Source organism: Mus pahari, chromosome 10 (assembly GCF_900095145.1).
Source record: "Mus pahari chromosome 10, PAHARI_EIJ_v1.1, whole genome shotgun sequence".
In the NCBI taxonomy this organism is placed as follows: Eukaryota; Metazoa; Chordata; class Mammalia; order Rodentia; family Muridae; genus Mus; species Mus pahari.
In genome coordinates, this window is record NC_034599.1 from 102,514,898 (window position 1) to 102,524,970 (window position 10,073).

At 50.9% G+C, this 10,073-nt stretch overlaps 1 protein-coding gene across 2 annotated transcripts in view; it reads left to right on the forward strand.

Annotated features, from left to right (window-relative positions):
- The window catches only part of Ccdc51 (coiled-coil domain containing 51), a 20,060-nt gene extending 11,023 nt beyond the window's left edge, over positions 1–9,037 (forward strand). The window contains exons 2-4 of one of the 2 annotated variants that reach the window (XM_029543748.1): positions 5,054–5,373; positions 6,554–6,718; positions 7,199–8,176. In XM_029543748.1, coding sequence (XP_029399608.1) covers positions 5,062–5,373; positions 6,554–6,718; positions 7,199–7,954 — 1,233 coding nt within the window. In that variant the 5' untranslated portion in view covers positions 5,054–5,061 and the 3' untranslated portion in view covers positions 7,955–8,176. Of the gene's footprint in view, positions 1–5,053; positions 5,374–6,553; positions 6,719–7,198 lie in introns of both variants that reach the window. The other variant, XM_021207457.2, reaches the window with a different exon arrangement.
- The last annotated feature ends 1,036 nt before the right edge of the window (positions 9,038–10,073 follow it).

Consider the following 10,073-nt stretch of genomic DNA (forward strand, 5'->3'; position numbering starts at 1 on the left):
TCGAACTCAGAAATCTGCCTGCCTCTGCCTCCCGAGTGCTGGGATTAAAGGCGTGCGCCACCACGCCCGGCTTTTTTTTTTTTTGGTGAGTCTTTTCACTTTCTTACCCAATGTTGGGATCAAGCCCAGGGCTCCCAATACTGTACCACTTACCTACATCACTAACCCTGTGGGGTTTTTGGTTTGTTTTATTAATATATTTTTAATTTTTATGCATGTGTCTGCTTGTCCATCCATGTACCATATGCATGAAGCTGTGGAAGCCAGAAGAGGGAGTTAGATCCCCTAGAGCTGGTGGCTGTGATATATATGTCCTGGGAACAAAACCCTGGACCTCTGAAAGCAGCAATTGTCCTTTACCACTAGGTCATCTCTCCAGGCCCCAAAACCAGGGTTTTGAGTTTGTTTCTTTGTTTGTTTTTGTTTTTTTCAAGACAGAGTTTCTCTGTGTAGCCCTGGCTGTCCTGGAACTCACTCTGTAGACCAGGCTGGCCTTGAACTAAGAAATCCTCCGGCCTCTGCCTTCCAAGTGCTGGGACTAAAGGCATGTGCCACCACTGCCTGGCGAGTTTTTTTTTTTTTTTTTTTTTTTTTTTAAGATGGTGGCTTACTGTGTAGGCCTGGTTAGCCTAGAACTCACAGAGATCTGCCTGCTTCTGCCTTCTGAATACTTGGGTTAAAGGCATATGCCACCATAACCAATTATAAAGTAAATTATTTAAAAATATTTTCTATTTTGCTTATTGATTGATTGATTGATTGATTGATTTTTGAGACAGGGTCTCACTATGTAGCCTTGGCTGACCGGGAATTCACTTTGTAGACCAGGCTGTCCTTGAACTCACAGAGATCCACCTGCCTCTGCTTCCTGTATGCAGGGATTAAAGGCATGGGCCATTACACCTAGCCCTTATATTTTATTTTAATTACATGTGCTTTTGTGTGTCTATGGAGGAGAATATAAATGCAGATGTCCTCAGAGGCCAGAAGGGGGCGGTGAGTCCCTGTAACTGGAGTTAATAGGTTATCCAAGCACAGATCTGCATACTGGGAACCAAACTTGTTTTCCCTGCAAGAGCAGGCTGCTCTCCCCACCAAGAAACCATCTCAGCCCCCGCTAGCATTTTCAGTCCAGGTGGCTGTATGAGGGGAATCTGAGCACTGCATCTTGGGCTGCAAAAGTGTCTGGCAGTTAGGGAGATGGGGGCAAATGGAAGCCAAGTGAAAATGACCTCTGAAGGAAGAGGGAGCCATCACAGTGCACAGGCTGACAAAGGGCAAATGATGGGGATCAAAAATTGGCAGAGGTGGAGGTGATCTGGACAAGGACCGGGTGACATTTGAGCAGATACATGTCTGGACAAGGAAGGCCACTGCAGAGAGGGTGAGAGCAAGTGGAGAAGGAAGTTCTGACAACCTGCTAAGGGGTCTGATGGTGCGCAGAGTCAGGCTGGGTGAGACATCTCATCAGCTACTGAGCAGTGTCTGGGATGTGTGATGCTCTTCCTAAGGAGCATGCTCCCCCCCCACCCCCCACAGGGTTCCTCTGTGTAGCCCTGGCTGTCCTGGAACTCACTTTGTAGACCAGGCTGGCCTTGAACTCAGAAATCCGCCTGCCTCTTCCTCCCAAATGCTGGGATTAAAGGCGTGCGCCACCACCACCCGGCTAGCACACGTCTTTAATCCCAGCACTTGGGAGGCAGAGGCAATTGGATCTCTGAGTTTGAAGCTAGTCTGGTCTACAAAGTGTGTTCTAGGATAGCCAGCCAGGGTTATACAGAGAAAGAAATTCTGTCTTGAAAAACAAAAAAACAATGGGGGGAGGTTCCAAGGGGAGACCTGAAAAGGGGAAAATATTTGAAATGTAAATAAAGAAAATATCCAATTTTTTTAAAAAAGGAAAAACAAAAAACAAGCAAAAAAATTGTAAAGAGAGAGAGAAACAGACAGACAGACAGACACAAGGCGAGAACTAGAGATAAAGAACACAAGCTCATGGGCTTAACCCCAGTTCTGCAGTTCAGGGCTGGGGCTGGGAGATGGTGGCAGCTGATAAAGTATGCCAGGAAGAAGCTACCCCCACCCTGAGTGGTGTGGAAAAGCAAGGTAGGAGGCAGCTGTCTTCTGACAGTGGAGAACTAAGCTGAGAAAACAAGATTCGGGACGTAGGCTCCTGCTCAATGTGACCTCTGTCCTTCTGTCCAGCCTTTCCCCCTCAGCCCATCTCTGCTTCACCTCCCAGCTGCATTGGACACCTTGCAGGTTTTAGGTGACTCCAAGAGCTTCCTATTCCTAGGTTCTCCCTCTGCCAGCATTGTCATTCTTCCTCCGCTGGCTGAAGGGCCTGCGAGACACCTATGTATGGATGTCATTCCCATTGAGAGACAGGCCAACACTTGGCGCGTGGCGGGGTGGCAAGGAAAGACTGAAAGGGGAGAGTAGATGAGGGAAACAAGCTGGGAGCCCCTGACCCTTCTCTGGGACATTCCTGCTATTGCCAAGTGCTTGTTCTTGCTAGGCAGTTTTATCTGATGCAGAAAACAGGAAAGGTGGCAAGTAAGGGGGTGGTCAAGGAAGGCCTTACTGAAAGGGGACATTTGGGACTGGAGAGATGGCTCAGCGGTTAAGAGTACTGGCTGCTCTTCCAGAGATCCTGAGTTCAATTCCCAGCAACCACATGGTGGCTCATAGCTACTTGTAATGGCATCTGACACCCTCTTCTGGTGTGCCTGAAGACAGCTATAATTGTACTCATAGACAATAAATAAATAAATTAATTTTTAAAAAAGGGAGATATTTGAGCAGACATAGACAGGCCACAGACTTGTGGAGGGAGAGGGGTGTACTTGGAGGGGGCAGGGCACAGAATTGTACAGATCATGCTTAAAGTGTCAGGCTGGTTGGAACAGAATATGGCTATGGGAAGGAAGGGGGTGAGCGCTGGGAGTACCTGACCTTTCTGGTTTCTGCCAGATCTCTATGCCAGGTGAGACGGGAACTATAGGCTCTGCTCTTACTCCTGTGTTAACCTGCTCTTGGGCTGCTCTGTCGGAAACAAGTCATAGGTCTCATCTCTGCCAGGGAACCAAGAGCAGACAGCTAGAAGAGCACAAGCCAGGAACTGGGCTGAAAAGGCTGGAGGAAGTTGAGAGGAAGCAGTGACTTCTGGGGTTCTGAAAGCTAAGGAGAGATCGGGGTGGGGGGCCGGGGGGGGGCAGCTGAGTCACAGGACGTCCGGGTCCTCCAAGTCTCATAGAATGGGATCAAAGAGAGGAAAGCAGCTAGGGCTGTAGTGGCACAGAGGTTGTTGGCCATGTGTCACTCTGCTTGGTTCCATCTCTAACATCTGTCTCCTGGGAGGGAGCTGTGAGGTAGTGGTGAGGGACTGTAGACACTTGTGTTCTGTGGGCCCGGTACTGGGGCTTGGGTATGATGGTGTGCTGACTTATGTGTATATGATCCTAAGCTTTGTGAATAGGACTTGAGTTCAGGTGGAGCGGCAGTTTAGAACCAGTGTCATCAAGATCCCCTCTGCTAGAGCTCTCAGCTTGAACCCACTTTGACCTGAAGGCGTGTCCTTGTCTATCCAGCTTTGTTTTCCAAAAGATCGAGAGAGTTCCACTGAGGAGGAGGAGCCTGGGATGCTTGGGGTGAATCTGTGCATGAGGAAGCCCCCTTGCACCTGCGTCTGTTTACACCATATCCTTCTCATATGATCCAGTTAATCTGTGTATAAAGAAACTCTCAAAATTATCCCTCCATCTCCTGGTTACCACCTGTGAGAAGTTTCATGACTTGAAACTAAGAAAAGAAATTCCAACCATAGTTTGAGGAAGCCCTTTTGTGTTCTCCAGGCCCTTCCTCTGTCCCAGCTCCCGTTGCTTTTTCTTGTTGGCCACCAGGTGTCACTCTGATCAGTTCCTTCAGGCTTAATGCCATTTGACCAGAGAAAGCTGCCAGATTTTTCTGGGATTCTGGGTAACTTGGCCCTTCCCTCAGGATTCTGAGCCCCTTCTGTTCTTGGGCCGGGCAGTGCCCGACTCTGGGTACTCCTTGTCCTGTGCAGGTCAGAGGAAGTTGGTATTGTTAAGCAGGGCTGAAAGGGAGCAGAGGAGCCTGACCTGCTGAGTGGCTGCAGAGGCTGGGGTGGAGGTGGGAAATGTGAGACAGGGACTTGGGAGCCTGAAAAGTCAGGTGGAGAGCAGAGGGATGGTGTGATTTGGACCTAAGAAAAGCATTCTACAGCTCGGAAGACAGGTTCCTCCCTCCCTTCCTTTCAGAGGAGAGCTAGTGGTAGCCCCAGCCTGGGGGTTAGGTGTGAGGGTCTTTTATAGGGATGCCCCTGGAAGTTAGCTTTCCCTCACTCATCCTTACTTCCCTCATTTCCAAGAAGTCGTGTGTGTGTGTGTGTGTGTGTGTGTGTGTGTGTTCTGTGTGTGTTCGCAGTAATGGGGATTGAATCTATGACCATAGGCATGCCGGGCAAGCGCTCTGACACTGAGCTATGCTCCTTGGCCCTTAAAAACGTTTTTACTTCTTGCCGTTGTCATAGTTATTTTGTTGTTGTTGTTTAAGACAAGGTCTCACTCCCTAGCCCTGACTAGCCCGCAGCTTGCTCTATAGGCTCTGCTGTTCTGATCAGTCCTCCTGCACCAACCTTCCAAGTGGCTGGAATTACAAACCTGTACCACCAGCCCATGGAGCCTCTGTGAATCTTTGCCTTCGTGGGCAACTCAGATTTGGGGATTTTCTCTGGCATTTGCAGAAAAAGCAAGCACCAAGTTCCTCCTCTAGGTCCTGTTGGAGAGGCCTAGGAGATGGCGTGCTACAGCCAGGGCAACTGGTCTGTATGGCATCGTAGGAGGAAAGGGAAGACATGACACCCTGATGAGCTTTTCCACAACTGTTCCCCGGTCCCCAAAACCCATGGGAAAGCCTGGCCTTCCTCTTGCTACAAGGACAGAAATTTGTCTGTTTAGCTTAGGCTTTGAGACCTGCCTTATGTCTAGCCTTTCTCAGTCAGGAGCTAATCTGTCTGGCATTCTCCTCACAGTTCTTGCCATGACAGGGTGCAGCCCTGTGTTCGCAATGCAACATGTGGTGGGTGTACCCCATATACTGGTACGGAGAACCTTCCTTGGAATGGACCTCAGCATGACAAGGACTCTGTGCAGTCCAGGTCCCAGCCAGCCTAGAGAGAAGCGACCGGAAGCTGCAGCCTTAGGGCTCTTTCACCGCCTCCCAGAATTGGGAAGAACACTGAGCCACACCATTCGCCATCAAGTAGCCTCTACTGCCAAGGCTTGGTGGGACAGATATGAAGAGTTTGTGGGACTCAATGAAGTCCGAGAGGCCCAGGGAAATGTGACAGAGGTGAGGAGGGAGGCAGGGTGGCTTTGTCTTCGGATTTGAGAAATATGGCTTGGACTCCTAACAAAAACCATTCCCAGCTACATGTGTGAAGGCAGCTAGGAAACTGGATACGTTTGTGTATTTTGTTTGAGACTGGGTCTTCTGTACTCCAGGCTGATCTTCCTGTGTCCACATCCTGAGTGATGGGATTATAGGTGTGGGCCACCATAACTAGTCCTTTTTGTCTCCTGAGACAGTTTTGTCCTGAAGTCCAGACTTGCCTGAAATGTAGACTGTCTTCTAGCCTGGCTCTGAGCTCGTGATCCTCTCACCTCAGTGCTGAGATTATAGGCATGGGTCACCACACCCGGCTCAGACTTGCCTTTTCTTAAACAAACATCATTGGTAGGAATATTTCCCTCTATCTCCTGTGGAGATCTGGAGCTGTACTGGAATGAAGGTCTCTGTAATTATACCCTCTGCTCTCTGCGCAAATACTCAAGTACCAAAAAGTCCCTGGCTAATGACTGCCCTGTGTATTAGGCCGGCAAAATTGCCTCCTGTGGACGGTTTTGCCTTAAGGTGCTAAGGCAAAGGGCACTGAGAAACATCATCTTGGGAGGTGGACCAAGCTACCTGTGGTCTTCAAGTCTTTGGTGGCGGCAGAAACGCACTGTGTCACCTGTCTGCACTCGGTTACAGAACAGTGTGTCAAGGTTGGAAAAGAGCAGGGTTTGGCTAGGGATCCGAGGTACATGGTTGTCTCTTCTCCTTGGATTTGGTACCCAGGGTGAGTGGGGTGGGGGTGGGGGTTGGCTGAGTTGAAGTTCCCAGGGCCGTAAGCTAGAGGCTGTAGCAGTGACTTGATAGTGGCATTGGAGGCCTCAGTCATACACGGGGTTCCTCGTGGTGGTTCCTGTCAGACAAGAGCTGGCTGGATCTAGCGGACAAAGATTGTGTCACTGTTTGCTTTGCAAGTTTCTCAGGAGCGTGTTATTTCTGCTTGAATGAATAAATCCAGTGCTTCACGTGGGTGTGGCCACATGTCGAACATGCCAGAGTGAGCTGGGATAAGCGTTTTCTGCCTCTCACAGTGACCCCCCAGTGACCCCTGCTCAACTGCTGCCTCGTTAGCCGTGGAGCTGAGCCACAGAGTGGGGCTGGACAGAGAAGGCTGATCCCTCTGACATCCTCTCCGCAGGCGGAGAAAGTGTTCATGGTGGCTCGTGGGCTTGTTCGAGAAGCTCGGGAGGGGTTGGAAGCTCAGCAGACTAAGCTGAAGGAGGTGAGGGACCGCTTGGACCGAGTCTCCAGGGAGGACAACCAGTACCTGGAACTGGCTACTGTGGAGCACAGGATGCTACAGGTGGGCCCCCCCAGGAAGCAGCCCTCGCTTATCTGCACAAGCCCCTTGCATGGCAGGGTATGGAGGGGGTAACCCTGACTGTTGGTCAGAGGTCTTGGAGGAGGTGAACCCGAAAATTCTACGGCGGCCTTAGGGCCAGGCTTCCAGAGCCTGTCTGCCTGCCCTTTTCTGAGTACTGGGCTGAACTGTGCAGCGAAGTACTCTCTGACACCCACACCACTGAAGAGAGGGTGCGGGTATTGGCTCAGGGAATACCAGATGCTTACCTTCTTATAGACATGCTCTGCATGACTGCCCAGGGGAAAGATCACATGGCTACCCCTCACACTCCCCACCGCTCTGCTCCCACACCACCAGGTACATTCTTCTGTCTTCATGCAGCACGTGTTTGTAGAGCCCGTGGCAGGGGAGTGGCCTCTGCCCCCGTGGCTGTAGTCACAAGGCTCCTTGCTGCTGTCTGATACCACTTTGTTCCCACAGGAAGAGAAGAGGCTCCGAATAGCATACCTGCGTGCAGAAGACTCAGAGCGAGAGAAGTTCTCTCTCTTCTCTGCAGCTGTGCGGGAGAGTCATGAGAAAGAGCGTACAAGGGCTGAGAGAACCAAGAACTGGTCCCTTATTGGGTCAGTTCTAGGAGCTCTGATAGGCGTGGCTGGTTCCACCTATGTTAACCGCGTCCGGCTACAAGAGCTGAAGGCCTTACTCCTGGAAGCCCAGAAAGGGCCTGCGAGTCTCCAGGAGGCCATCCGGGAACAGGCTTCTAGCTATTCCCTCCAACAGAAAGACCTCCAGGACCTTATGATGGATCTGAGGGGCCTGGTGCACGTCGAGCAGGGCCAGGGCTCTGGGTCACCAACAGGTTCTTCTTCTACCAGAGGAAAAGACATAGATGGCCTTTCAGCCACCATCAAAGAGCAGCTCCGTCATTCTAGGCAGGTCTATTCCTGCCTAGAGGGTTTACGAGAGCAGCTTGATGGCCTGGAAAAGACTTGCAGCCAAATGGCTGGAGTGCTTCAGCTTGCAAAGGCTCCAGCACATCCAGGCTCGGTGGGGCCAGTGGATGGGGCCCTGCCCAGCTCCTTGCTGGAACACGGGAGTGTGATCTTGGCCCTGTCAGAGATGGAGCAGAGGCTAGAAGCCCAGGCTAACAGGAACACTGTCTCTAGCATGCTGGTCACCTGTGTGACTTTCATGGCCACATTGCCTCTGCTCTACATGCTGTTCAAGGCCAGTTAGCCCTGGGGACCTTCTTCAAAGGGACTGAAAGATGAATGTAGCTTTTGTTGGTGATATAATGAATCTTGAGGTGCACACAACCTCAGCCTGACTCTGAATGCCATCTGAGGGGTTCACCGTCTGAGGTATATTTTATTTTGTAGGTAATACCTATTTACATTAATTATCGAAATTTTGTGCAAGTGTCCAATTAAAATATCTAAGAATTTGTATTATTTAAAAGATTGTTATATCAGACTCAGTTTTATCATTGACTCCGGAAGTCTGGGACTTGGGGTTTAGCCTGGAGTGGGGGCTCACTCCCTTTAGTTCCTTTCTCATCTCCTAGTGGTCCTAGCTTGGGACTGTGTTGGATGAAATTAGCCCTGGATTCTCACTTAGAATCCTGACACAGTTGTCCTCTGCTTGTTGGGCCTTCCTGTGTGCGGGCTCAAGTGAGTGGAACCTCGCCTGGAGCATGGCTTGGGGGAGAGGAAGAGAGGAAGTTCTGGTGCTGAAAGGAGGGGACTGGGGGTCATCATTACAGACCCATGCATATCCCTGATACAAAGTCCTGTCCATGCAACCTGGGACCCTCAAAAAAAACAGCACAGGCATAGCTCAGGCCCTCCCTGGCAGCAGTGTGGAGACAGAAAGGAAGGGAACGGTGAAACATGCAAGTGGATGGCCCTGAGAACCTTGACCTGTCTTCAGAGGGAACAGTGACCCTTGACCTCCTCTGCTAAATGGCGTGGGTGGCCTTATGTAAATAGAATTTGTGGAGTGTTGCTCTGTGGAGTATGAGCTGTTCAGAGCCTGTCAGTCTAACAGCCTCCCCCAGAGAGCAGCCCCACCCGAGTGCACCACAGCTGTCCCCTTCCAGGGGGAGCTTGTTTGTGCCCGTGAAGCCAGAAGCCTTTGTCATAAGCAGCCTCTCTGCTTGGATGCTGTGTTCATTCCTAAACAGCAAGCATGGCCCGAAAATGGCTTCTAAGTTCTCTGAACCTCTGAGAACCTAATCTCTCGGTCAGTTGATCACTTATTGTCATACACTAGTTCCCTGTGAATAAAACAAGCCCAGCACCTAAGGGTGTCGATACCCCTGAAGGGCCAGGAAGTACAGTAGGTGTGTACAGGTGAGGAAGGCTGTAGCGCTGCAGTCAGGCCTCCCTCCCTCTGTGGGGCATGTGTTTGAGTAAGTGGGTTGAGGGGGAGGATCCCCGTACATGACAGGGGCCCCTACACGTTGCAGAAGCAGAACGTTGCACGTTGCAGAAGGAGGGAGGCCGAGGCCAAGGTAATTGAGGGAGTGGGTGCAGACTGACCTAGGTGGGGTGGGGATAGGTTTGGGGGAGTTGTGGAGCTTAAGGTTAGAGGGTAGGGGTGGGGGGAAAGGAGCTGGAGACTTGGGGTGACGTAGTATCAGGGAAGAGTTGTCATGGTGCTGACAAGGTGCTAGGTGACTGGGATCAGGTGCTCAGAGTGGGGTGGGGTGGGGGTGGGGATGGAGGAAGAAGAGAGGTGACCTGAGGTCTAAGGGAGGGGTATTTTGGAAAGCAGGCAGATGAGCTAAAGGACCCTGTCTTAATTAGTTTCTGTTGCAATGAAATACCATGACCAAAAAGCAAGTTGGGGAGGAAAGGGTTTATTTGGCTTACACTTCCACATCATTGTTAATCACTGACAGGAACAGAACAGGACAGGACAGGACAGGAACTCAAGCAGGGCCAGAGCCTCATGGAGGGGTGCCGCTTACTGCTCAGTGTGCTTTCTTACAGAACTCAGGGCTACCAGCCCACGGGTGGCCCCACCCTCGATGGACTGGGCCCGCCCCTGCCAATCACTAATTAAGAAGATGCCCTATAGGGGGATCTTATGGAGAGATTTCCCCATTGAAGTTCTCTCTTTCAGATAACTCAAGCTTCTGTCAAGTTGACATAAATCAATCCAGCACCCCACCCCCACCCCCACCCCACGGGAGTCTGAGGGTGTGACGGTAGAGTAGCCTGGCATCAGCCCTTGGTGAAGTGGCTTCCCCGATCTAGAGCCCTCTAACCTTAGAGGCTTCCAGGTGACGTATATGCAGATTTTCCCTTTCTGAACAGTATGCCAATGGCCTTGAGCCAAAGTCCTTCAAAAG